The 27,981-nt window shown below is 41.4% G+C and overlaps 1 protein-coding gene and 1 long non-coding RNA gene across 2 annotated transcripts; one reads left to right on the plus strand and one right to left on the minus strand.

Moving 5' to 3' along the window:
• Window positions 1-982: 982 nt before the first annotated feature.
• On the plus strand, window positions 983-27,981 carry LOC130361629 (transmembrane 4 L6 family member 4-like). Its single transcript, XM_056564864.1, has 5 exons — window positions 983-1,192; window positions 23,787-23,876; window positions 24,597-24,733; window positions 26,045-26,234; window positions 27,498-27,981. Exons 1-5 carry the CDS (start codon window positions 1,019-1,021, stop codon window positions 27,513-27,515), a joined length of 609 nt encoding a protein of 202 aa, XP_056420839.1. The 5' UTR covers window positions 983-1,018; the 3' UTR covers window positions 27,516-27,981.
• LOC130361630 (uncharacterized) lies at window positions 13,257-25,243 on the minus strand. The gene is made up of 2 exons (XR_008891088.1): window positions 24,959-25,243; window positions 13,257-13,548 (listed from the first exon to the last, which is right to left on the minus strand). It is a non-coding gene; the product is annotated as an uncharacterized LOC130361630 (long non-coding RNA).

Raw genomic sequence — 27,981 nt, forward strand, 5'->3', positions numbered from 1 at the left:
AAAATTTGCTTTATTTACGATGTTTTTGGAGTCGACATCCGTCCTTGTTCCTGAGGAAGGAGGTTCACTCCGAAAACGCGTTTGTACTTTGGACTAAATAAAGCAAATTTTATTGCATCTATTTGAATATAAGATTCATTGAGCGCCTTGAGACACACTTTTGGTGAATATTTTTATCATATATATTTTTTATCTCTGACCCCTTACATGGCCTGTGTGTGGTATATTGGTTGTGACTCGGCACTACAGTATTCCCTTTGGATTACATGGTCTCCCTGAAGTGGGATTGATTGGCTCTGCACGGTGTTATGGCTGCCCCACAACCAACCCAGGTGAGCGGCCATATTGGCTGTCTGTTGCGCTCTGCCTTATATTTCTTTTCTAATTATATGAATATTTAATCTTGTTATAAATACGTTATTGTTATTTAGAAAAAATTTCAATAAAAATAACTTTTTACAAAGAAGATGATACTAATGGCAGATATTTTGTAATATGGTCATCGTGCCATCAATTGCTTGCCACTTGGACATATAACTGACTAGAAGTCAACATCAACGTTTTAGAGAGTGTAACATTAGTTTATTGCGTCAATGCTGAGACGATTTCACCATAATTTAGGAGTGAAAGGATAATCCCTCACAATTTCCATCCAATAGTTAATGATTTATAAAGGTAAGAAAAGGTTATGTATGTTGCAAATTTGGGCTGCAACATGGGAGGTAGTCCAATATCTGTATCAGGGTGGGAAAGGCAGATCAATGAAAGTTTCCTGTTCTTTCAAGTAGAATATTAACAGAGAATATTAGTTGTCATGGCAAAATTAAGGGTTGTTACATGCGTAATTTCATTTATGGGATTCCATTGACTGTGGTCATATAAATGACTAGGTCTCTGTGAGATCACAGCAAGGGGAGCATCAGCCCAGCTGTGTAGAGGCACAGCACCGAAGTGGGATTATCAACCCGGCACACACCAGACACTCCACTAACGGACAGAACATTTAGACATTGCCATTATGTGTTCTGGGGGCTGTGCAAAGTGCCTAGGCATTGCCTTAATTCCTTTATCTATTCTATGTATTCTTGCGAACACCCTGCTGTTTTTTCCAGGAGGGAAGGTTGCAGAAAACAATGGGCATATTTCCGATGAAGTCTGGTATTTCGGTGGAATACTAGGATCTGGGGTTCTGGTGAGTAATATTTCTTAAGATACTGAAATCTGTATTTACCTTAATGGTGCATATCAAGTGCGTGTTAACACAACCTACAGACGTGCTAAAAATTTCACAGCAATGCAGCTTTCCAAGTTTGACTGTGCTGATTTTAATGAGAAGAATTAGACACATTTTCAAAAACCAGAGTTATTTTCCCATTACCCATTAAAATGAATGAAAGATAGTTTTTAAATTAAAAAATGTGTGGCCTTTGATACAGTTTCCACATCAAAAGCAACACAGGTTTTATCTATGCACTAAGCTCTAAGGCATAAAGAATTTCAAAGCTGTAAATTTATATTATTTATCATATTTTTTTATTATTTAGTGTACATAAACCTAATCATACTTTATGAATTTTAGCTATGAAATATAGAAGGCTGGAGACTGGTTTGTGGTATTGCACAATATTTATGGTATTCGTCAATTATATTAGAATACTCCCCTCTATGTTACTACCTGAGAGAACAGCAAAAGTCATTGCCCACATTGCATTTAAGGAATACATTGGACTGAATCAGCCCTTTATTAGTTTTTATCTTTTTAGGTTAGGTGAATGCTTGTGTTTTCAAAAGCAGAGCTTCTATACATTAGAGATTTAAGATATTTTCCAACAAGCTGTCAATCGAGGTGAAAAACAATCACAGCCCCAGACAACAATCAAAAAAATAAAAAAAGAACATTAAACTTTTTGACACATATTTGCCAGGGGTCAGCATCAATCTTGCTCATTCTCACAAAAAGACACCGATAGGCAGCTGAAAATAGTCTAAACTGGCCTTTTTGCCTAACAATAATCTTTAGTGTATGTGCAGCTTTACTTATACCCCAGTGCCGAACTATAAGGTTTGTCTCCCTGTTTATGTATGGACTTATGTGCAGCTTTAGACTGAATCTTGACCTTGACAATACATCTGTATGCATAAATGGTGATCACAGAGATATGTCAAAAGCTTTAAAGGGGTTCTCCGGTGCTTAAACATCTTATCCCCTATCCAAAGGATAGGGGATAAGATGCCTGATCGCGGGAGTCCCACAGCTGGGCACCCCCTTTGTAATCAGAGCCCGGAGCGTGTTCGCTCCGGGACTGATTACCGGCGACTGCAGGGCCGGCGGCGTGTGACATCACGCCTCCGCCCCCGTGTGACGCCACGCTCCGCCCCTCAATGCAAGCCGACGGGAGGGGGCGTGATGTCTATCACGCCCCCTCCCGTAGGCTTGCATTGAGGGGCGGAGCGTGACATCACACGGGGGCGGAGGCGTGACATCACACGCCGCCCCCCCGGGGTCAACCATAATCAGACCCGGAGCGAACACGCTCCGGCACTGATTACAAAGGGGGTGCCGCGTGCATGATCCCGGGGGTCCTTAGCTGCGGGACTCCCGCGATCAGGCATCTTATCCCCTATCCTTTGGAAAGGGGATAAGATGTTTAAGCACCAGAGTACCCCTTTAATTGATTGAGATTCGGGTGTTCAGGAAAAGGACTCTGTAGACTTAGAATGGGACCTGGCCTCTGCAGTGAACCAGGGGAGAAGCGCTCAGCAGAATGCCTCTCCCAGCTCTTTCTAATGATCAGTAGGAATCTTAACACTGAGACCCCGACCGATAAAAACACATGGTTTTTAACCTTTAATGTTTTAACCTTTAATGTACAATGTTTTAACCTTTAACTGATAACCTTCAACTTAATAAAAATTATTGTAAAAAAAATAATAATGATTGTGATATTAATAATAAACCTGTCCCCAAAAGTCTTCATTGGAGTTAATGGTCACTTTCCAAAACAAAAATTCTGAATATACTTTATATAAATATGGATCAATACTCCAGGTCTACAGTCTCTCATTCCACAGAGCTTTGTTTAAACAGTCCTTAGAGACGAAGTAGCTTAAAGGGGAACTCCGGTGGAAACAAGTGGAAAACAAATGTTTCCCAATCAACTGGTGCCAGGAAGATAAACCGATTTGTAAATTACTTCTATTTCAAAATCTGAAGCCTTCCAGGACTAATCAGCTGCTGTGTGCTCCAGATATACTACAGAGAAAATTGTGAAGTTCTTTCCAGTCTGACAACAGTGCTCTCTGCTGCCACCTCTGTCCATGTCAGGAACTGTCCAGATTAGAAGCATATCCCCATAGAAAACCTCTCCTACTCTGGACAGTTCCTGACATGGACAGAGGTGTCAGCAGAGAGCAGTGTGGCACCAGTTAATTTGAACACATTTTTCTCCACTGGAGTTCCCCTTTAAACCTAGACCTGACCTTCTAATACGGCTTACTCAGTTAAAGTAAACATTTGGCATGTAGAGAAAAGGTTGTAACTAAGTTAAATGTTAATAAATAGCCTACATGCTTCATCATTCTGGGTGAATTTCTGTTATAGGACTTATTTGTCTGCAGGCTCTATATCTAAGGCCCAGTAGCTGAAAAGTGGGTATAGACTAATTGCTATGATGTCTCCCATACACTGGACACATAGGGAAGAGATCCTGCTTACTTCTACACACACTCAGAAGTAGCAGTAGCATAAATTACTTTATTCATCAGTAATAAGCAATGTTAAAGTGAATGTAGCTCTGTGGAGAAGTAGTAGCTCCTTATAAGCAGCAGCATCTTTGTGTGTGTGTGTCTGCCTCTTTGAAGCTTCACCCCCCCCCCCCCCTTCTCTCTCCATAGACATGAATGGGCGACAGCAGTAATCCTATCTCATAGTGAACTGATAATCAGTTTTAGGGTTTATTCACACTGAGTGATTTGAGGCTGATTTCATACATGTGGATTCCCCCTTAAAATCTGCCTAAAATCCACCTGGAATCTAAACCCCAATTGATTTACATTGGAAATCTGACCAAGATGTAATTTGTACTTTAAGAACTAGCATTGAAAAAAATAAAAAAACTTCCCTGTAAGTGTCTTATTTGATGAGAAAATAATTAAGAATTAAGACAGATACACAATAAATAGAATGTTTCAATATTTAAAAATAGCAAATATTTATCTGTTAATGCTAACTTTAAATTAACTCAATTCCAGATTTTGCACAAATTATATTATTTTCCCAGAGACCTATATTTTATGGAGTTGTGTAAAAATTTAGTGGAAAAAAACAGACAGTATGATTTTTTTCAGTGCGCAAGGTATGAAAAGGAGGATGTTTAAATACAACAGATCTTGGAGTAAATATACTACACGGTCCCCCCCACCCTACCACCCCCTTTTTTTCTTTCTCCCCAGGAGCACAAAAGGGTCAAGGGGAGGGGGGGGGGGTTGATCTGGTAATTTTGCTATTGTTATTTGATGTTTTTAATTGTAAGATGTGTGACATGTTAATAACAGAAAATAAAAAGATTAAATAAAGCACGCAAAAAAATTGTAGAGAATTTTTCAGAGAATTTGGAGTTAGAGATCAATGCAGGAGACCTGGAATAGAGAGGGACGGGGTGAAGTCTGATAAGGGGGGGAAAAGTCTTCAATAGTTTCTGTTTAACAGTGCTACCTCATGTTGAGAACACTGCAAAGAGCATCTTCCACTCAGTAGGACTCACATTTGAATAAGTGACATGTAATAGATTCCCCCTACAGTGCCTGCTTCAGGGAAATGAGCAGCCACACAGATCTTTCTTATTAACACCTATTGCAAATGGTTAGAGACGCTGGACTGGCAGTGATCAGTTACTTGCTGGGAAGACTTCTATCTGGGTTGTCTAGATGGAACAGATTTTTCAAAATTCAACCATTAAGGGGGTGAAAGTTTGTATGGAAGTCTTTTATTTTTGAAGCTAGAAGCATGAAACTTTGTTTATAGGCTAACAATTAGAGATAAAGAAACACGTGTTTCAACATTTTCTAAAATTCCACCCCTGAACGGGTGAAACGGGGTTCAAAGTTTGTATGAATTAACTCCTTGCCGCAGAACGCCGGCGGCGCTGCGGCACAGGAGGGTTATGAAGCAAGCAAAGGAGCTGAGCTCACATCATACCAGCACAGTCCCGGCTGCTGTCAGCTGCCAGGACCCGTGGCTAATGCTGGACATTGCCATTCCGGCAGATGTCTGGCATTAACTCTTTAGACGCGGCGAACAAAGTGGAAAGAATTCGGGTTGTTTGGAAGCCTGTAGACTTTACCCAGAGCGGCCTCATTACTATATGATCGTAAAAAGTAGATCTATGTTACCCCAAATTTAACGCGAAGCCGCGGGCAAAAGCTAGTGTATATAAATATATATGTGGTAACAGGGTGCGATGAGAGCAGATGTTGCTACCCTAGGGGCAGATGGCACCCCTTGTATTCATGACGCCAGGGCGTGGTTTATCCTCGTTACCACCCGAAGGTATACCGCTAGATCCTGGACTAGGCAAGGGGGCAATAATGACTCCGATGCCAAGTTATGGATAACGGTAGGTTTACTGAGGGTAGACATATGGTAAAGTCTATACAGTTCAGCCAGGGCCTATGGAGGTGACCAGTGACTCAGAGACCTTAAGGGCTTGTAGGACTAGACAATTTAATGCAGGCCACACTGACTTGACAGTTGCTGACAGGGACTGACTTGACTTCACTGATGACTGACAAAGCCATGACTGTAGCTTAATTGCAATTGACTGTGGCTGCAGACATGACTTGAGACCTCCAATGACTCTGGACACTCTCTAGGACTCAACTTGACCTCAGCAAAGACTTGTAAGGAAAGAGAGAGAGCTAGCTCCACCCAGGGCTTATATGGGGGAGACTAGCAGGGAGCCCATAGGTCACCCCAGGGATCACCTGGTTACTGGAACCTCCTGGGTAATAATCACATGACAAGTCACATGGTGAACAGTCTTAAAGTGACAACGCTTTCTGAACACATTACATGGTATAATACATTCGAAACATATTTACATGGGGGGGGGATATGCAAGGGGGCCCAGGGGACACTGTAGAGAGGCTGCCTGACAGGGCAGAAAGGGTACAGGGTAACACCTTCCTTACTGGGCCACCACAAACTCCACCTCTTAAAGGGGTTTTCCTGGCAAAAACATCTTATCCCCTATCGAAAGGATAGGGGATAAGATGTCTGATCGCGGGGGGCCCGCCACTGGGACCCCCGCGATCTCCCTGCAGCAGCCCGCATTCTATGTGTAGCTTTATCTGCAGTTTCGGAAACCGCCGGGCTTCCGAGATGGGGACGTGACATCACACCACGCCCCCTCCATTCATTTCTATGGGAGGGGGCGTAACGGCCGCCCAGTCCTGGAGGGCAGATGACTAGAAGTGGCCACTGGGACCTAGTGACAGTTCCTGGGGCATAAGTACAAAATGTCCTTCACTGATTGTGGCAAACAAAATAGAAATAAGTCCATGTAGCATTTTGCAGAAAATGTCCAGACAGGCTCCTGTGTTTTAGGGCAATAACCATGTGGGATTAACAGACCTTGTAACTGCTTTGTTAACACATTCAGAACATTAATATACATAAGTTGTGGATTGGCCTGCCAGAGGCTATCTACCCAATGCCTTGTCTTCTGGGTCCATCTGCACTAGATCCTTCTCCCCAGAACTCAATAGGCAATTTTATACTGTACAACAAAGTTACTTGTACATACCATATTCTATCCCTACTTGTGTTTAACTTATACTTTAGGGAAACCCTCTGGCCAGTAGAGTGGACACATGGACAGGAAGAAATGTTAGACATATATACATACATTTAAGACTTGTGGACTAAGACTACAAATTATGTTACAGTCCTAACTAAGATATTTACATGTGTGTTGACTGACTATGTGTGACAGAGTTGCTTGTGACAGAGGCTTGTGACAGAGTTGGTCCTCGGGAGACTGGCATATAGGCTGTAGCCAACGGTGACAAGACTGGGACTGGTGTGGAGACTAGTGTGGTTTGAACCAGCTCAGGTGCTGGTGAGACACAGAAGATCGCAGGCTGAGTTGGAGAAAACATAGGGAAATCCATAGATGGGTGGATTCCCTCGCCTAGGACGTACTCCATCACCAGTCTAACAGCTGGAGGAGGTGGCGCTGGGAGCGCTAGTAGATCTTCTTTCAGACATAACTTTATCCGGTTTATTGCGGCTTGTACCCAGGCTTTTGCACTTCGGATACATCAGATTCCAGATAGGGTATGGCCGTCACAGTGTACGGTTCTGTCTCCCAGATAGAGTCTAACTTGTGGGCCCTTGGTAACTTCCGCAGCCAGACTTTATCACCCAATTGAAGTGGTTTGGCAGAGGCATGACGATTGTAGTCTTCCTGTTGTCTCTGCTGGGCCTTGCCCATCTTTTTTCTGACAATTTCTTTGGCCTCTCGGATTCTTCTGTGGTGGTTAGAAACTCATTCCAGGGAGGCTTGCGGAGAGTTGTTGAATGGGGCTTGGAGCCCAAATGTTCGGTCTTTAGGCAGCTGCCCATGTCACCCCATCGTCAAATAGAAAGGGGTGTACCCCGTAGAACAGTGGGCTGTGTTATTTTAGATCTCCAATAGTTCGGGCAGCAGTCGGGGCCACTCTTCCTGTCTTGACATAGAGGCTGCTCACAACATGTGGATAAAGACTTGATTGATGCGCTCAGAGCCTGTTCCCCTGGGAGTGGTAAGCAGTAGTCCAGAGTATTTGGCAGGCATGGAATTGACACAGCTCTTGGAAGAGTTGGGCCTCAAAGGCCTCTCCACCGTCCATTAGTACAGACTCCGGACAACCAAGGGTTTGCACCCAGTTGGAGTAAAACATCTGGGCTGCTGTCTTGGCTGTGAGGTCTTTAACAGGAACAATGACAACCCATTTAGAGTAGTGATCCACCATGGTGAGAGCATAAGTGTATCCGGACCGAGTAGGAGACAACTCGACATGGTCTAGCACGACCAACTTGTTAAGCCATTCACTCTGGATGAAATGGAGGGGTGCTCTTGGATCCTTGCGCACGTTCGTGGTGATGTTACAGACAGCACATTCACTACACCATTTCTCAATGTCTCTACGTATTCCGATCCAATAGAATCCTCGCCTGACAGTAGTTTCGGTCTTGTGGACTCCAAAGTGTCCTAACTGATCATGGTATGCGTTGAGGACCATCGCCGCATCTGTTCAGGGAACCAGAATCTGATGAAGTCGATCCCTAGAGACCGGATCCAAAGAATTTTGGTACAACAGTCCTTTGTGCACAAGCAGTCGTTTCAGCTCGTGGTTACACTGGGCCCGGCGTAGACGGGTTGGTACCTTTTTCGCCAGAAGGTAGTCCAACAGATCCCCCAATGACTCAACTTTCATCTTGAAGAGTCTTCCAGGTGTACAGGTCTTCTTTAACCTTTTTGGACCTGGGTTCACCATCCATCAGGGTGGTCACAACTTTCTGGTTCACGAACCATTGATAAAATGGGAGCATCTCCACGGCATCCCGCACGTCTTCGACAGGGGGTCCTTCACCGGGGGTTATCCTAGACAGTACGTCAGCATTGACATTCAACTTGCCGCTTCTGTACTTAATGGTGAAACTGTAATTGGCTAATCTTGAAGCCCAACGCTGCTCGATGGCACCCAACTTGGCAGTCTTCAGGTGGGCCAATGGGTTATTATCCATGTAGACGGTAAATGGCGTGGCAGCCAAATAATCCTTGAACTTTTCGTTCACGGCCCACACCAGGGCAAAAAGTTCCAACTTAAATGAGCTGTAATGGGCATCTTTCTTCTCCGCTCCTCGCAGGTTGTGACTGGCATAGGCAATTACTTGCTCTTGTCCTTCCTGGACTTGGGACAGGGCAGCTCCCAGACCCTCGAAACTGGCATCAGTATATAGCCGGAACGGCTGACTGTAGTCTGGATACGCCAAGAAGGGTGGTTTCTTTAGCAATAGTTTAAGAGCTTGGATTGGCCAGCTCTTGACAACTTCCACCTTTTCAGGATTGGGCTGGGCTCCCTCTGCGCTGACAACATGACCCAAGTAAGGGACTTGAGGTTTGAGCAAATTACACTTTGATGGTTTAATCTTCAATCCATGCTTGATTAGGACTTGAATGATGTCTGACAGGTGGTTGAGGTGTTCCTGGTAAGACTTGGAATACACAATGACATCGTCCAGGTACAATAGGAGACTTTGAAAAATCAGATGGCCCAGGCACCTCTCCATCAGATGCTGGAATGTAGCAGGGGCATTGCACAGCACAAACGGCATACTTTTAAACTCAAACAGTCCCATGGGTGTCACGAAGGCGGTCTTTTCCCGCTCCTCAACGGCCATGGGTAATTGCTAGTATTCACTGGTTAAGTCCCGGGTAGGAAAATTAAGCAGTAGACTCAAGAGCTGTGAGTGACTCCTTGGCAACGGGTAGGTGTCCTTGTGCGTGACAGGATTCATTTTCCTGTAGTCGACACAGAAGCGGATGGTTCCATCTTTCTTCTTGACCAGGAGAAGTGACGCCGTCCAGGAGCTCTGACTCTCTTGGATCACGTCTGCCTCTTTCATGTCAGCCAGCATCCTTTTGACAGTCTGATATATGCCTGGCAGGACAGGATGGGGTCTTTCCTTGATAGGTGGGCTGCTCTTGGCGACATTGATGATTCCATTGACTTGGTCCCTTGGGGTAGTGTCGTCTTCATCTTGGAATTGTGCCCACCAGGGCTCTGGAGGGTTCACACTGGATCCTTCAGCCACTTGACCTGCACGCTGTTGGGCCACCAGACGTTCTGTCATAATGTCCTTCGACTGTAGGAGGTACAGCTTGGCTACAGTGGTGCATTTGGGTAAGACGGTAGTGTGTGTAGTGAGTTTTGGAGGCGGAGCCGCGTGTCACAGACACGCCGGCAATCGGCTCCGCCTCTAAAACTCACTACACACATAGGGCTGCCGCCGGAAAGCCCTGTGTGTATAGTGAGCAAGGAATACGCAGCTTATTTCCCGCTGCTGCCATAAATTTTGCGCAGCGTCAAATACGCTGCGTATACGCCCTGTGGGAACGCACCCTTATGAGGGTTGGGCTATGTTCACTTCAGTGTTGTTCAAATCCGTTATGAAATGTTGGTTATTGACACATAATGGAGATCACTCATAATGGATGTGAAACTGATGTTAACAGAAGTAAAATGGTAAAATATGTTGTAAAAGTTGCATATAAAATAATGGACTGTTAACATCCGGTATTATCTGTTCAAACATCAGTTTATCTCCATTAGTGTCCAGAAATAACAGAGTAGAACAGAGTTACTTGCGTCACCATAGACTTCAATGTTAAATGACTACATCTGTTATTTATGACAGAAAAGAAATCCTGCATATCCGTCTTTTCTCTGCTCAAAAATCTAATCAAATTTAACGCAATGAACAATAACAGAGTACAGCAGAGATTTTAAAAAGTCTATTGACATGAATGGGATCTATTTCTTTTCTTTCATCTCCGTTGCTCATTTCTATAATGAAAAATGCTGATGTGAACCCAGCCTAATGTGTAACTACAGCAACTGCAACATACCTAATGGCTGCCCCGTACACACCAACAACAGGATTCATCCTAATGTTACATTACATCACAAAGAGGATCTGAGTACAAATATTCAGGTCATTCTACGGAGTAGTAATGACCTCTTCTGTACATATTCCTGAGGGTATTGACCTTGCCTATATGTTGAGAACAGTCACCTAAATAACTTTGAGCAGTACATAGTTTTCAGTACAAACCTTTAACACGAGGTGTATGATGGTTCATATAAAATAGCTGAAATTAAATATCTAAATTGCTACCACAACTTGCATAATGGCTTGTTTTATTACACAAGTGTAAGCCAGAGTTACCATACAGTGGTCAATGTGCCTTTGGACCCAGAACAGATTTTGTAACCTATAGATATTCAGTGAAAAGTACAAGACCCTGGCAAAAATTAGCTACCAACATCAACATGGAAGAAACACATCTATATATATAAATTTACTATTGCAAACCCAACATGTTTTGTCAGGTTGTGCGCCAGATTCTGTCGCATTGTGCCAGAAATTCTGTCTGTGCCAGACTTTGCGCCAGAATGTGCGCCAGAATTGAAAAAAAAAAAACGACTAACTCTCCATTTTTCTGAGAAAACCCGGAAAAGGGGCGTGTTCCCGACATTTTCACAAGAACCCAACATATTTACTAAGGTTTCCACATAAAATGTGGTGGATTTGAGCTGAGGAAAACCCTACAGATCAGAGCATCTGTAAAAAAAAAAAAAAGCAAAGTGTAGGGAAAGTGGAAAATGTAGGGAGACCTTAGTAAATACCGTGGAAAATAAATTGTAGGGAATTAAAACCCACAAAGAAACCTACACAACACTCGTAGTAAATGAGGGCCCATGTGTATGTGTGTATATATGTGTGTGTGTGTATGTTCCAGCATCACATCCAAACAGCTAAATATATTAACATGAAACTTGACACACATGTTACTTATATGTCAGCAACAAACATAGGATAGGTGATTTAACCCTTACTCACCCCCATTTGCCAGGGGCGGGGTTTTTGTTTGAAGTCCCATACAAGTCTATGGGAAATATGTTACAGCATAACTTCCAAATGGCTGGAGATATTTAGATAATACTTCGGGATAGGAGGTTGAGATAGGACGGGATAGGAGGAAGGGATAGGAGGAAGGAATAGGAGGACGGGATAGGAGGTCAGGATAGGAGGTCGAGATAGGATGGGATAGGAGGAAGGGATAGGAAGAAGGGATAGAAGGTCGGGATAGGAGGACGGGATAGGAGGTCAGGATAGGAGGTCGGGATATGGCAACAATATATGAGGACGGGATATGAAGTCAAAAGCTTCCTCCTTTGTTTATTTTCCTCCCCAACAAGGATTAGGAAGGAAAAACCAGGCAATGCCGGGTACTCAGCTAGTCTATATGTATAAAACTCAATGTGTGTGTGTGTGTGTGTGTGTATGTGTGTATGTATGTATGTGTGTATGTTCATGCATCACGTCCAAATGGCTAAAGATATTAACATGAAACTTGGCACATGTTACTTATATGTCAACAACAAACATAGGATAGGTAATTTAACCCTAACTCACCCCCATTTGCCAGGGTTGGAGTTTTTGTTTAAAGTCCTATACAAGTCTATGTGAAATATATGTTACTGCATAACTTCCAAACGGCTGAAGATATTTCGATAATACTTGGTCACGTTACTTAAATTTCCACTTAAAATATGCCCGACATATAGCTGCTTAGCTTTGTGGCTGTTCATCTGTTTTTGTTGTTTTGATACTGAGATTGTTGATGCCTGCAGGTATCTACTACCCCTGCCTGATTCTAAGTACTCAGGTCTACTGTATTTTTAGTTTTTATTGCTTAACTATTCTTTATTTATGTACACATTTTATGTATGCTACGCCTTTTTGATTTGTATTTCTTCACTTGGATTGTGTATGTAAGCTTTTTTAATGATTATGTTTAAATGACACCAACTGCCGTTTTTCCCGTCTATAAATTGCCACCTGGCCTACTAGTCTTATAAGGTTTGGACCTGAGGAAGAGGGGAGCGTGTCCCTTCGCAACGCGTAGTCCCATTTTACGTTGAAAATAAAGTATGCTTTTACTTACTATCGGCTTGTGACATCCATTCTGCCCCACGGGTGAGCGCCGTAACAGGATCGTTTCTTCACTTCACTGAACGCTTTACGTAGACCGTCCTGCCAGACGGGAGGATCCAGGCAGCACAACGTGACCATTGACCCACACCAGTTGGGCTCCTGAAGCGACTATAGATGTTATGCTCTCAGCATAACATCACCAGGTGAGCACATTTTTTTCTGTGAGCACCTTATCCCCCTGTTGGTTGGGAGTAACGGCACAGAGACGGGCGCATTGTCCCTCTTTTTGTTTTTCATATTCCACTGTTCACTTAAAATATAGGATAGTTAATTTTACCCTTAACTACCCCCATTTGTGAGGGTCAGGGTTTTTGTTTAAAGTCCCATGCAAATCAATGTGAAATGTATGTTCCACATAACTTCCGTATGGCTGGAGATATTTCAATATACAAATAAAGAAACCACAAGGCGTTTTTTGCAGTATAAAATAGCTTTTTTCTTTAGTAGCTGCCTTCAGGCAATAGGCATATACAAATTACAAAAAATAGTCACCAGAAGTGCTCACTGATATTCGCGATAGTCCGTGTTAACTCCGACCAATCTTCACCCTTCCTCGGGCATGCAGAGTTTAGAGGACAGACACCTTCCTCTCACAAAGGGAAACCACTGAGTGAGCGCCGGACACTTCAGACATTTCGGAGGTCACGCCCCCTTTCTCAAGTATCCCTACCGTGCACCCACCACCAAAATACATAGTCATCAATTCTCGCGAGAGGTACTCTCTGTAACGAGAAGGTAAATATTTTAATACATATTACAATAGTAAAAACTATATATCTAAAATCACAGTAATATATTAAGATTTTTAAAGATCACAGAAATGCTGTATAATTACAAATTTCATTCATACCATTCGGTATTAAAGAATTCAATGTCTCTATCCAATACACTTCCCTCTGTAATCATTTCTTTTTAATCTCTATTTCGGTAGTATCCTCTATTTCCTCTATTACCATCCATCTTAGTTCACATGGTTGATGTGCCTGTTCAAAAAAATGTTTCGCCACTCCTGTCTCCCCATATTTCTTTTTTCCACTTCTTTTTCATTTACTAGTGTACAGGTTGACATTTTACGGATCAGCGCCCGATGTTCGCTAATCCGGCATTTGATGTTTCGCATTGTTTGGCCAACATATATACGTCCACACAGGCATTTCAACAGGTATATCACCTGTTTAGAGTTGCAATTAAAATATCCTTTAACGGGATATTTATGCCCTTGTAATGGATGACTGATGAAATCACATTTAATTATGCTGTTACAATTCTGACAGTTCAAACAGGGAAAAGTTCCCTTCTTTTTTGTTTGCAGGAAAGTTTGTTTCGCTACCTTCTTTTTCTTTATGTCAGCTCTTACTAAATAATTTGCCAACGCTTTTCCCTTTCTATAAATAAATCTTGGGGGTCTCCCGAATAGCCTTCCATGCTTCAGATCAGCACGGAGTATCCCCCAGTACTTATTTATAGTTTTCTTAATTAATTGGGCATGACATCAAACGTAGATATAAATGTCACGTTGTCATCTTTTTTCTTTATCTTTGTTTTTTTAATTCTCAGTTTCTCTCTTGGAATCTCCTGCACCTCGTCAGCAATTTTTCTCACACATTCTTCTTCATAACCCCGATCTGTACATTTTTTAATCAGTATTTCCTTATTTTTGACATATTCATCAAGACTACTGCAAATGCGTCTAGTCCTGATGAATTGTCCACGGGGAATCCCTTTAAATGTTTGGGGTGCATGTTGACTTTGTTTTAGTAGCAAATTATTCCTGTCTGCTTCTTTCTTAAACAATGTGGTACTTAAATGTGTGCCTTCTTTGTACACTTCCACATCTAAATAATGGATCCGCTGGAGATGGGCATCGACTGTGAACTCAATCAAGGGATGGCATTCATTAAGTTGTAAACTCCATTAGCTGCTCATATGAGCCTTACCATGCTAGGAACACATCGTCCACGTAACGTACCCACTTCTCAACGTAGGAGCTTGTGGTCAGTGACGGGACGAAGCGTTCTTAAAATTTAGCCATAAAAATATTAGCTACACTAGATGCGACCAGGGACCCCATCGAGGTCCCCTGTATCTGCAAAAAGAAATCATCACCCAATCGAAAATAGTTCCTAGTCAATATCATCTCCAGTAGATCCAGCAAAAACGTAATCTTAGAATTGTCCAGTGTGGAATTTTTGGACAATTTTTCTCTGGTAATACACATTGCTTCATCGGTGGGAATATTCGTGTATAAGCTTTTAATATCCAGGGTGCATAACCACATATCATCAGTAACCTTAAGATCCTCAATACAGTCTAAGAATTCATTTGTGTCACTCAAACAGTTCTCTAGTTTTTTTTACTAATCTCTGAAGATAGCTATTTACATAGATAGCTAAGGGGCACAGGATAGAATCTACCCACGAGACTATGGGACATCCTGTTTTTTTCATATCCTTGTGCACCTTAGGGAGGAGGTACAAGACTGGTGCTCTAGGGAACTCATTCGTTAATGCTTGTTTCGTAGTGGCATCAATAAGGCCATTTAGGAGGGCATCTTCTAATATAACTCTGATCTCTTGACTAAATTGTGTTACAGGATCCCCTTTTAATTTAATATACACTTTATCATCGCTAAGTTGTTTGTTAGCTTCATCTAGGTACAGATTTTTATCCCAGATAACCGTAGATCCCCCCTTATCCGCTTTCTTCACTACTATCCTATCATCATTTTTTAATTCCATGAGTTCCTGTCTCTGAGGGACCGAAAGATTTCCCCTTCTTTTACTCTGGTTCGTATTCCATTGTCCACAGACCTCAGTAATCACGGCTTTTTGAAAGCTCTCGAGTAGAGGACCGTTCACAATGGGATCGAACTGACTCACTTTTCTTAATTTCACAGGTAAATCACATGTATCCCCTTGTCTCTGTTTACCACTATTTACATCAGCAAAAAACATTTTAAGACGCAGTAAACGACATAACTTGAAAAATTCTACCTTAAAGTCAAATTTATCTTTCTCAAAAGTTGGTACAAATCCCAACCCTTTATTCACAACCTCTTTCTGATATGCGGACCGTTCAACAGGAGATATGTTTATAACCAGTTCACCTCCTTTATCTTCTTGGAGCATCTTAGCACTTCTTGTCTTTGCTTCACCTTTTATTTCAGGAGGATTTTTCTTTTTCTCTTCTGTCGGTTTTTTATCTTTAGGTCTTGCTCCTTGTAAATCATTTTGCTTAGTATTTCCTCTCTTAGTAGTGCTAAGTCTACTTTGGTCAGACAGCAAAGCTAGTTCTGGTGAGAGAAGCACTACTACCAATTCGCACTACCAATCAGTAATTAATGCTGAATCATCAGGATAGGTCATCAATCATTAAGCCCAAAAATCCTCTACTTCTGGAGAGTTGTCTGGCCTGGCTTACATCCTCAGTCATATCCTAAGGCTTCTTATCAGAGTCAGACAATGACTTGAAAGAAAATCTACCTCCAAAAGGGGGTCCCTTTCCTTTGTTCTCCACAATGGCCAATAAGAAATTATTTACTTAAGAAACATGACCAAACTTGAGGCTTTAGCTGTGATTTAGCTTGAGCTAGATCCTTCAGAAGTAGCTTGAGCAAAACAGCATTGCCCTATTCTATGGGGGCTACACAAAATAACTACAACACTCCTATTCTCCCATCACTGGTAGCACTCATTTTATCTTAGTCATGAAGCTTATATTGCTATTCATAAACTTTAGGATTTGTGTTGCTCTAAAAACTGTCAAGACGTGGTAGGGTGTCACTGCATAGTTTGGGGTGTATGTGGGTCCCATATGGGGTGTATGCGAAATAATAGCCCAGTGGTATTGAAATGACCAGCTTCATCCCATGTTCCAGACTTTGTTTCTAGTTGTGATGCAATCAGGATAACAATTGGGGGAAGTTATCATTGGATTTACCCTGGTTTTGTGGGGTTTTGTCACACAGTTTGTCTTAGATGCTGTTAAGAGACTTTTCATTGTGACTTTTGCTTTTGAAGGTTTTTTTAAAAAGAACATACCAAGTGGTGATTTCAGTTGATATCAGGCAGTGGTCAGGAATTTATCAGGATTTTTCAGATTGTCACATTGTTTGGTGCAACTGCGCTAACTGAGGCGCTAATCTACACAAGTCCTCAGTGGGCTTACAAAACTGACTGTGGACAGCATTATTAAAATGTCACACATTTGTTGCATAGGTTAAAAATTCGCCCAAAAAGACACTGAGAAATCACGATACAAAGTGGAGTACCGAAGTGAAATGTGATCAGCACCAGATTTATCACATGCCCTGTGCTATGTAATAAATTTGGTGCAGGTACACAGTTTCCACCACATGAATTAAAGGGGTACTCCGCTGCGTGAGCTCGTGACATCATAGCCCGCGCCCCCTCATGACTTCATGCCCCGCCCCCTCAATTCAAGTCTATGGAAGGGGGCATGACAACCTATACAACATAGACTTGCATTGAGGGGGTGGGGCCATGACATCACGAGCTCCCGGCGCCGGCTCCAGCACCTAAAGTGCAAATACGTCCTTAACCCCTTCATGACCCAGCCCATTTTCACCTTCATGACCTGGGCATTTTTTGAAAATCTGACCACTGTCACTTTAAACATTAATAACTCTGGAATGCTTTTACCTTTCATTCTGATTCCGAGATTGTTTTTTCGTGACATATTCTACTTTATGTTATCGCTAAAATTTCACTGATATTTGTATCCTTTCTTGGTTAAAAATCTAAAAAATTCATGAAAATTTAGAAAATTTTGCATTTTTCTAACTTTGAAAGTCTCTGCTTGAAAGGAAAATGGATATTCCAAATAAATTACATATTGATTCACATATACAATATGTCTACTTTGTGTTTGCATAAAAAAATTGACATGTTTTTACTTTTGGAAGACACCAGAGGCTTCAAAGTTCCGCAGCAATTTTCCAATTTTTCTCAAGATTTTCAAAATCGTAATTTTTCAGGGCCCAGTTCAGGTTGGAAGTGGATTTTAAGGGTCTTCATATTAGAAATACCCCATAAATGACCCCATTATAAAAACTGCACCCCCCAAAGTATTCAAAATGACATTCAGTAAGTGTTTTAACCCTTTAGGTGTTTCACAGGAATAGCAGCAAAGTGAAGGAGAAAATTCTAAATCTTCATTTTTTACACTCGTATTTTCTTGTAGACCCAATTTTTGAATTTTTACAAGGGGTAAAAGGAGAGAAATCACCCTAAAATTGGTAACCCAATTTCTCTCGAGTAAGGAAATACCTCATATGCGTATGTAAAGTGTTCGGCGGGCGCAGTAGAGGGCTCAGAAGGGAAGGAGCGACAATGGGATTTTGGAGAGTGAGTTTTTCTGAAAGGGTTTTTGGGGGGCATGTCCCATTTAGGAAGCCCCTATGGTGCCAGAACAGTGGACCCCCCCACATGTGACCCCATTTTGGAAACTATACCCCTCATGGAATTTAATAAGGGGTGCAGTGAGCATTTACACCCCACTGGCATTTGACAGATATTTGAAACAGTGGACTGTGCAAATCAAAAATTTTATTTTTCATTTTCACAGACCACTGTTTCAAAAATCTGTCATACACCAGTGGGGTGTAAATGCTCACTGCACCCCTTAATACATTCCGTGAGGGGTGTAGTTTCCAAAATGGGGTCACATATGGATATTTATTGTTTTGCGTTTGTCAGAACTGCTGTAACAATCAGCCACCCCTGTGCAAATCGCCTCAAATGTACATGGTGCACTCTCCCTTCTGGGCCTTGTTGTGCGCCCCCAGAGCACTTTGTGCCCACATATGGGGTATCTCCGTACTCGGGAGAAATTGCATTACAAATTTAGAGGGTCTTTTTTCCTTTTACCTCTTGTGAAAATGAAAAGTATAGGGCAACACCAGCATGTCAGTGTAAAAAAATTTTTTTTTTTACACTAACATGCTGGTGTAGACCCCAACTTCACCTTTTCATAAGGGGTTAAAGAAGAAAAAGCCCCCCAAAATTTGTAAGGCAATTTCTCCCGAGTACGGCGATACCCCATATATGTCCCAAAACTGTTGCCCTGAAATACGACAGGGCTCCAAAGTGAGAGAGCGCCATGCGCATTTGAGGCCTGAATTAAGGATTTGCATAGGGGTGGACATAGGGGTATTCTACGCCAGTGATTCCCAAACAGGGTGCCTCCAGCTGTTGCAAAACTCTCAGCATGCCTGGACAGTCAATGGCTGTCCGGCAATACTGGGAGTTATTATTTTGCAACAGCTGGAGGCTCCGTTTTGGAAACAGTAGCGTACCAGACGTTTTTCATTTTTTGGGGGGAGGGGGGCTGTGTAGGGGTATGTGTATATGTAGTGTTTTTTACTTTTTATTTTAGGTTTGTGTTAGTGTAGTGTAGTGTTTTTAGGGTACAGTCACATGTGCAGAGGTTTACAGCAAGTTTGCCGCTGGAAGTTTGAGCTGCAGCGCAAAATTTGCGCCATCTCAAACTTGCAGCACTCACTGTAAACCTCCGCCCATGTGAGTGTACCCTGTACATTCACATTGGGGGGAGGGGGCAAACATCCAGCTGTTGCAAACTCCGAGCATGCCCTTTGGCTGTCCGTGCATGCTGGGAGTTGTAGTTTTGCAACAGCTGGAGGAACACTGGTTTGGAAACACTAAGTTAAGTAATAAACTTTCAAGTGTTTCCAAACCAGTGTGCCTCCAGCTGTTGCAAAACTACAGCTCCCAGCATGCATGGTCTGTCAGTGCATGCTGGGAGTTATAGTTTTGCAACAATTGCAACAGCTGGAGGCACTGAGGTAGGAAACGGACAATGTTTCCCAACTAGTGTGCCTCCAGTTGTTGCAAAACTACAACTCCCAGCATGCCCAGACTGCCCAGGCATGCTGCAAGTTGTAGTTCGGCAATATCTGAAGGATCAGATGTTGCCGAACTACAACTTCCAGCATGCTTGGGCAGTCTGGGCATGCTGGGAGTTGTAGTTTTGCAACATCTGGAGGTCCACAGTTTGGAAACCACTGTATAATGGTCTCCAATCTGTGCTCTTCCAGATGTTAGAGAACTACAACTCCCAGCATGCCTGGACAGACTGAGCATGCTGAGATTTGTAGTTTTGCAACATCTGGAAGAGCACAGATTGGAGACCATTATACAGTGGTCTCCAAGCTGTGGACCTCCAGATGTTGCAAAACTACAACTCCCAGCATGCCCAGAAAGCCAAAGGCTGTCTGGGCATGCTGGGAGTTGCAGTTTTGAAACTCTCAGAGGCAGCAGTGAGATCGCTTTACGGCGATCTCACTGCTGCCAATGAAGATGCCGCACTGCTGCCGGAAACTCACCTCCGGGACGCAGCGCAGCCAGGACCGCATGGAAGACGCCGGGACCGCTCGGGACACCGCTCCGACGGGTAAGTGATGCCGGGGGACGGGTCAGGGACACTTAGCAGAGCGGTGTGTGTCCCGATCCCCGTGATCGGGACTCACACACCGCGCTGCTAAGTATTTTCATAGCGAAACGCTGCTATCAGCTAGTCAGATTTGACCAGCTGACAGCAGCGATCGCTGGGGGGGGGGTGGGGGACGAAACCCCCCGTGGTCGCACGGTAAGATGGCTGGCTATCAGTAATAGCCACCATCTTTCCGGGCGCTGCGGGATGCCGCGAGTAGCGGCAGTAATGTTCATGACGTACCTGTATGTCATGGGTCGGGAACACCTTGCCACCCATGACGTACAGGTATGTCATAGGTCGGGAAGGGGTTAAAGGGGTACTCTGGTGGAAAACTTTTTTTTTTTTTTTTTAAATCAACTGGTGCCAGAAAGTTAAACAGATTTGTAAATTACTTCTATTAAAAAATCTTAATCCTTCTAGTACTTATTAGCTGCAGAATACTACAGAGGAAATTATTTTCTTTTTGGAACACAGAGCTCTCTGCTGACATCATGACCACAGTGCTCTCTGCTGACATCTCTGTCTATTTTAAGAACTGTCCAGAGTAGAAGAAAATCCCCATAGCAAACATATGCTGCTCTGGACAGTTCCTAAAATGGACAAAGATGTCCGCAGAGAGCACTGTGGTCATGATGTCAGCAGAGAGCTCTGTGTTCCACAAAGAAAAGAATTTCCTCTGTAGTATTCAGCAGCTAATAAGTACTAGAAGGATTAAGATTTTTTTTCATAGAAGTAAGTTACAAATCTGTTTAACTTTCTGGCACCAGTTGATTTAAAAAAAAATAATTTCCACCAGAGTACCCCTTTAAGGACCCGGCCAATTTTCAGATTTGCACTTTAGTTTTTTCCTCCTCCCCTTCTAAAAATCATAACGCTTTAAATGTTGCACCTACAGACCCATATAAGGGCTTGGTTTTGTATCACCAATTGTACTTTGTAATGACATCAATCATTTAATAACGTAATCTGCGGCGGAACAAAAAACAAACATATTTGTGGGGTGAAAAAAAAAATCTGCCATTTTGTAACTTTTGGGAGCTTCTGTTTCTACGCAGTGAACTTTTAGGTAAAAATGACACCTTATCTTTATTGTGTAGGTCCATACAGTTACACGGATACCCAAGTTTTGTAGGTTTTATTTTATTTTACCCCTTTAAAAAAAATAATAACTACATGCACCAAAATTAGTATGCTTAAAATTGTGATATGCTGACCCCTATAACTTTTTTATTTTTGTGCATACAGAGCTATATAGGGCAATTTTTTTGCACCATGGTCTGTAGCTTTTATCGGTACCATTTTTGTTTTGATGGAACCTTTTGATCACTTATTATAAATTTTTTATGGTATATGAAGTGATGAAAAATGCACAATTTTGGACTTTGGTATTTTTTTACATGTACGCCATTGACCACGCGGCAATACCACCTATGATTATGTTTATTTGTGATTGCGTTATTTTATTTAAAAAAATGGAAGGGGGGGTGATTTAAACTTTTATTAGGGGAGGAGCTTATTCAAATTTATTAACTTTTTGTTTTTACACTTTTTACTTTTTTTACTTTTTTTTAGTCCCCATAGGGGGCTATACCATACAATCTTTAGATTGCATACACTGATCAATGTTGCTCCACAGAACAGCATTGATCAGTGTTATCGGTGCTCTACTGCTCCAGCCTGCAGAGCCTGGCTGGGATCATCAAAGCACAAATCAGATGGCGGGGAGGCAGGTAACGGCCCTCCTTCTTTCCTCTCAGCTGATCGGGACATCGCAATTTCACTGTGATGGACCCGATCAGCTTTGCTGAGCTGCCAGGATCGTCTTTTTACCATTTTAGACAATGCAATCAACTTTGATCGTGGCATCTAAAGGGTTAATGTTGGGCATCGGCCGATCGGCGATGTCTGACATTAACCCTGGGTCGTGGCTGCTGATAGCATTCAGGACCCACATTGCATGAAGCACGTTCAGCTTGTGAGCATGTTTAAAACAGCGGTAACGGGACCAGAGCATACAGGTATGCCCTGCGTCCTTAACTACCAGGACGCAAGGGCGAACCCATATGCCCTGCATCCTGAATGGGCTAATTTTAAACATACAGGGGGCCATATTCAAAACTCTTCAAGTCAAAAAGTTTGCAACAGATATTCAAATTGTTTTATATGAGAATGGTCCAAGGTTTACACTAGTCACGCCAGTCGTGCAAAAGTGGCGTTGTTATGTAGGTTTTATGTTTTACATGATATTTTCAAAGGTGTGAGAGTCCATTTTACATCAAAAATTTCACACCAGCTATTTGCTAGAGTATAAATGGTTTTCTTTATTTATTTTTTTCTGGTGGGGGGGGGGGGGGGGGGAGTGTTATTTAATCAACTATTGAAAATAAATAATTATTATTGGAAAATGTTAATTAATAATATATATATTTTCTCAAGATCACTGCACCTGCACCCACATTTAACCCCTGGACATATTTAATTTACATAGTTATTGCTTGTAAGGGCACTAATAATCATGGAATATTATGTAAGATGCTTCCTCCAGTATTTTCTGGATTTACAATTTGGCAGAAAAATTGCCGGTTTTAGCGCCTAACTCTGCAATTTTGCTGCAAAAAAAAAAGTCAGTACGGCAGCAAAAAAATTAAAAAAATTAAAAATTGCCGCAGTGCCAAATTGCCGCAGTGCCTTTCTTTCTAGTTCCTCCATTATACAATACTTCACATAATTAAAGGGAAAATGTCATCAGAAAATTACCTATAATTTAAATCAGGTTTTGTAGGCCACTTGACCTAAAAAACTTAGCAGAGACTTCTGTCCTGTACAGATCATTTCCCAGTAATGCCTTTCTTCTAAGCACACAAAGAAGTACAGTGAAAGGTGACACCAGTGTATGTTAACACTGGATCCACCACCATTCACAGCAGAGACCAGCACCCCCCTCCCTATAGAATGTAGAGTCTCCAATTGATCTGAATGAGACAGATCCTACTCATTGTTGTCTATGGTCCATGGGTCCTGCTGTAAAGCATATCACTAAATGCTGTTAAAAGAAGCTCAGGGAAAAAAATGCATTCAGAATTTTTTTTTTTTGCAAAAAAAAAAAAAGAACATGATTCAGTATTTGGATTTATTATAAAAAAAAAAAAAAACAATATATAGGTGATGCATCCCCTTCTTATAAAAAAAAAAATGTAGTTTAGTGTTACCATTATAGACTAACAATTTTGTTCAACCACATGAAAAACAATTCACTTTGAGGGTACATTCCCACCTGGTGTATTTTGCTGCGTATTTGCTACTGCGTATTTTATTTCCCATTGAAGTCAATGGGTAGTAAAACACTCAGCAGCAAATACGCAGCAAAATACGCCAGGTGGGAACGTACCCTAAAAATTTTACTTTAAAGAATGGTTTTGCTTTCTTACACTTTGTACAAGGTTCATGTCACTCTTATATATAATTAATATCAAATCAATTATTTTAGATGGTATTCCCAGCTCTTGTATTTCTTGGGTTGAAGAATAATGACTGTTGTGGATGTTGTGGAAATGAGAAATGTGGAAAGAGATTTGCGGTAAGAAAATCTTGTTTCAAAGTATTGTAGAAAATAAAACTGTGTTATAAATCCAACAATGTAACTTGATGATTTTTTTATATACTATTTATATATATATATATATATATATATATATATATATATATTATTGTGTTATATTCTCATACACTGTAAACACTTGAGTTCTGCAGGGTCGAGAGCTGTAACATAAGGGGAGGGAAAGCTGCTTATAGCATTGGCCTGAATATATTGCTATGATCCCAAATCAAAATTCTTTGAGAAAGTCAGGAGTAGGGATCCTCCCTTATTCCATCTCTTGCTGTTATAATTCCTTTAACTGTCTTAACATTGCATTTTAGTCTTGCTTTCACATTATGTGCATAGTATGGACATCTAAGATTGTCATCTATGCAATGGAAATTAGAATTGACTTGGAGACAACATGTAGATTACAGGAGACAACCTCTTAAAGACAACCACCTAAAACTGCTGTGAAAATGGTTTCCTAGATATTTGGTCTTCTCACTAAAGAGGGACAACATACATTAATACATGAGAAGTGAAAATCTATCATAAAATCCAGTTTAGAGATGGCGTTCCCAACAAAGTTTTACAGAACTATATGATCCAAGCCATCATAGTGATGGAAGATCTATGTGTACAGTTCTCAATGAGATAAGGATATAAGACTTATTTTGTTGTTTCTTACAATTCCTCTTTATTGTTTTGCTTTTGAAGATGCTTTCTTCTATACTGTTTGCTGCCATTGGGTTTGTTGGAGCTGGCTACAGCTTTATCATCTCAATAGTTGGAATACACAATGGTCCAAAGTGTGATGTAGGCAATGGAAACTGGACATATGCATTTGAAGGGGGGTAAGTACATACGATCATAGATCCCTAATATGCACATCTTTTGAGCAGAATTTACTAACGGTTCCCTACCTGGTCCTCCTGAATATCATCACGGACATGTTTATTCAAAAAGTGCAGTAACCAAAAATGCTATTGTGTTCTTAAAGGGTATCTGTCACCAGTGCCACCCACACTAACCTGTTGGAAGCTTGTAGTGTGGTTGACACTGAAGAAATGTATACTTACAGCTCTTTGCTCCGTGCTTCTGATCTTTTTTGTAATTTCCAGTCTTCTGTATATACAAATGTTAAGCTTGTTGCACTGTGGGGTATTCCCAAGCAACTGGTGCACATTGACGTTGGCCTGGATCCTCACAGTAATGCCTCCTCTGCTGCAGAATGGAGCTCCTTTCTGCAGATACACAGCGCAGGGGAGGAGGCGTTACTATCAAGGTGTACAATGCTGTTCTTCATTCCAGTCTTGTACCTACTTTGTGCTTTACCCTGCAGCTCTACTCATAGGAGGATTGAGCCTCAGTAGGGCAAATTGTTGAGATAAGTTCAAAAGAAATACCAAATGTAATTAAACACATATACTTGCAAAAAGACTATAATGGTCTCCTCTATTTACCTTTTATACATATTGTAAAAACCACTAATTTTTGTATAATTTTCTCGTAAATCTATACTCGGCTGTATTCACATCACTTTTGGGGCATATGGCAGCCAGATCCGGGGGGAGAATTTGAAAATTGGTTGCTGCCGTATCCCTGCCGGACCCATGCCCCATTCATTTCAATGAGCCGGACAGGTCCAGCTAGTGACTCCGGTCAGGCCATTCAGTCAGTATTCATATTTTTTTACCAGACTGAAAAGTGCAGCAGATGGTGGTTTACAGTACAGCAAAGAACCAATTGCAGTCCAAAAATGAGCCGACCTGAGTCACCAGCTGACTCCATCTAGCTCATTAAAATGAATGGTGTATGGCACGGTTACAGCAGGAATATATACGGGGGCGACCAGTTTTCTAATTCTCCAGCTGGATCCGGCTGCCTTAGAATATTAAATTAGTTCTTCTGCCCTCTTTTTCTGCAGCTACTATAGAGTCATATAAATGTACAGTTGTACAAGTACAGTTTGACTGCATACATGTATTAAGCAAAGACAGGAAACATCACTCCCTTAGTCACCGTCTTCTCTGAAACTGTCCATAATGTCCCCTAGGACAAACTCTTTTAAGGTGTGAACCATTTCACAGGTTTTGGAAAGCGACTTTCTTGTCTGGATAATGAGTAACTATTTAACTGTTAACTATTTTAATCTTGTTTTATAGAAATTACCTAGGGCACCCCAATATGTGGAGTACATGTGAAGCACCAAAAGACATAGTCCCTTGGAACCTGACGCTGTTTAGCTTGCTTCTAATAATGAGTGCAGTTCAGGCTGTTCTCTGCGCCATTCAAGCCATCAATGGTCTTATTGGGACATTTTTTGGAGACTGCAAGTGTTCTTCATGTTGTGGGGTAGGTTTAATGTACAGCATCATTTCTATACATTAAAGTAAGCTTTAAGACAGTCCCACAATGCATGCAACACTGTATAAATAGAAAAACTGTCTTTGCTGCCTATAGCAACCAAACAGAGGTCAGCTTTCATTTGTTAAAGCATTTTTTCAATTAAATCTATTTAAAATACATGAATGGATTATATATATTGGTAAATAAAGAGACTTTACTTCCTTTTGTGGTTTCCTTTTGCCTTTGATGCAAACTGTCTGTTCTGTTGTCTTCCTTGCCCCACTTTCCATCTAGTGTATATACTGTCACAAAATGTATTTTCCTGCTGTACAGGTACAGCTAGATTTCAGCTAATTCTATCACCCTCCCGGTATTTGGGAGACTCTTGTGTGTGTAAAGGGCAGGGTTATATTTAAGAAGGTGTAGTGGAAAGAGAAAGGATTGACTGAAATCCTAGCTAGAGTGTACAGCAGGATGTACAGCGGGATGTACACTGGGCAATGAGTCTTCATATAAGGGATTTTCCAAACATTACCTGCCTTTTCCTGTTTGGAAAAGATCTTCCATAGTTCAGTAGGGTCTTAAAACATGGCCAGATTAAAGGTGTACACCCCTGGAAAACACTTTTTTTTTTTTTTTTTTTAAATCAACTGGTGCCAGAAAGTTAAACAGATTTGTAAATTACTTCTATTTAAAAATCAACTGCTGTATGCTACTGAATTTTCTTTCTGTCTGACCACAGTGTTCTCTGCTGACACCTCTGTCCAATTTCGGAATTGTCCAGAGTAGGAGCAAATCCCCATAGCAAACCTCTCCTGCTCCGGACAGTTCCTAAAATGGACAGAGGTGTCAACAGAGAGTACTGTGGTCAGACAGGAAGGAAATTCAAAAAGAAAAGAACATACAGCAGCTTATGTACTGAAAGGATTAAGATTTTTAAATAGAAGTAATTTACAAATCTGTTTAATTTTCTGGCACCAGTTGATTGAAAAAAAAATGTTTTCCAGGGGAGTACACATGTAAGTTCAGGCACTAGTTACTATTTTTTTTTTTTGTTTTTGTTTTTTAGGAATTGCTACTGTAGTAGAAAAGAATACTGGTTACATATGATAAAACATTAATAGCACGGTCCATGTAACCAGAATATTCAAGTTTAATGGTATTATCAGTACAAATGCATTTCCCTGGTATTTTCTGGTTTCGTTTGTCAAAATGTGGGCAGCCCAATATATTGTAATATTTTTAAATATATTTTGTTGTCTTATGCAGGGTGAAGGAGCTGTTTAAGTCTAAATCTCCCTGGATAACTATAGGAACCGTGTATAAACAAAGATATCAAAGGATGAAGAGCATGGTCACAGCTCTGACGGAAAAAAAGACTATGTACACCCCAAGGGTACGGCCACACATTGTATGAACTCTGTGGACTTTCTGCAGTCTCCTGGCACCAAAATCCTCAGCAAAAAAACCTACACCAAGCCATGTGGATTTTGTTGTGGATTTGCTGCTGTGGATTTTGGTGCAAATTGTGTAAGTTGAAAAAAATGGTCAATGGATTTGAAACCTGCTATTGTGGACTTGCAGATTCCCGACTTGAACCTATAGCACTGTAGATTTATTGCAGGTATACTGACTTTTTTTTTTCACTGACTTTTTTTTATCTTTATTTATAACTTTCAATTTGACAAAGCAAAGTTTTACATAGTAGCCATTGATCCTTACAGAAAAACTCTGCATACAATTTATATATGCA

This window comes from Hyla sarda, chromosome 3 (genome assembly GCF_029499605.1).
Source record: "Hyla sarda isolate aHylSar1 chromosome 3, aHylSar1.hap1, whole genome shotgun sequence".
NCBI lineage: Eukaryota > Metazoa > Chordata > Amphibia > Anura > Hylidae > Hyla > Hyla sarda.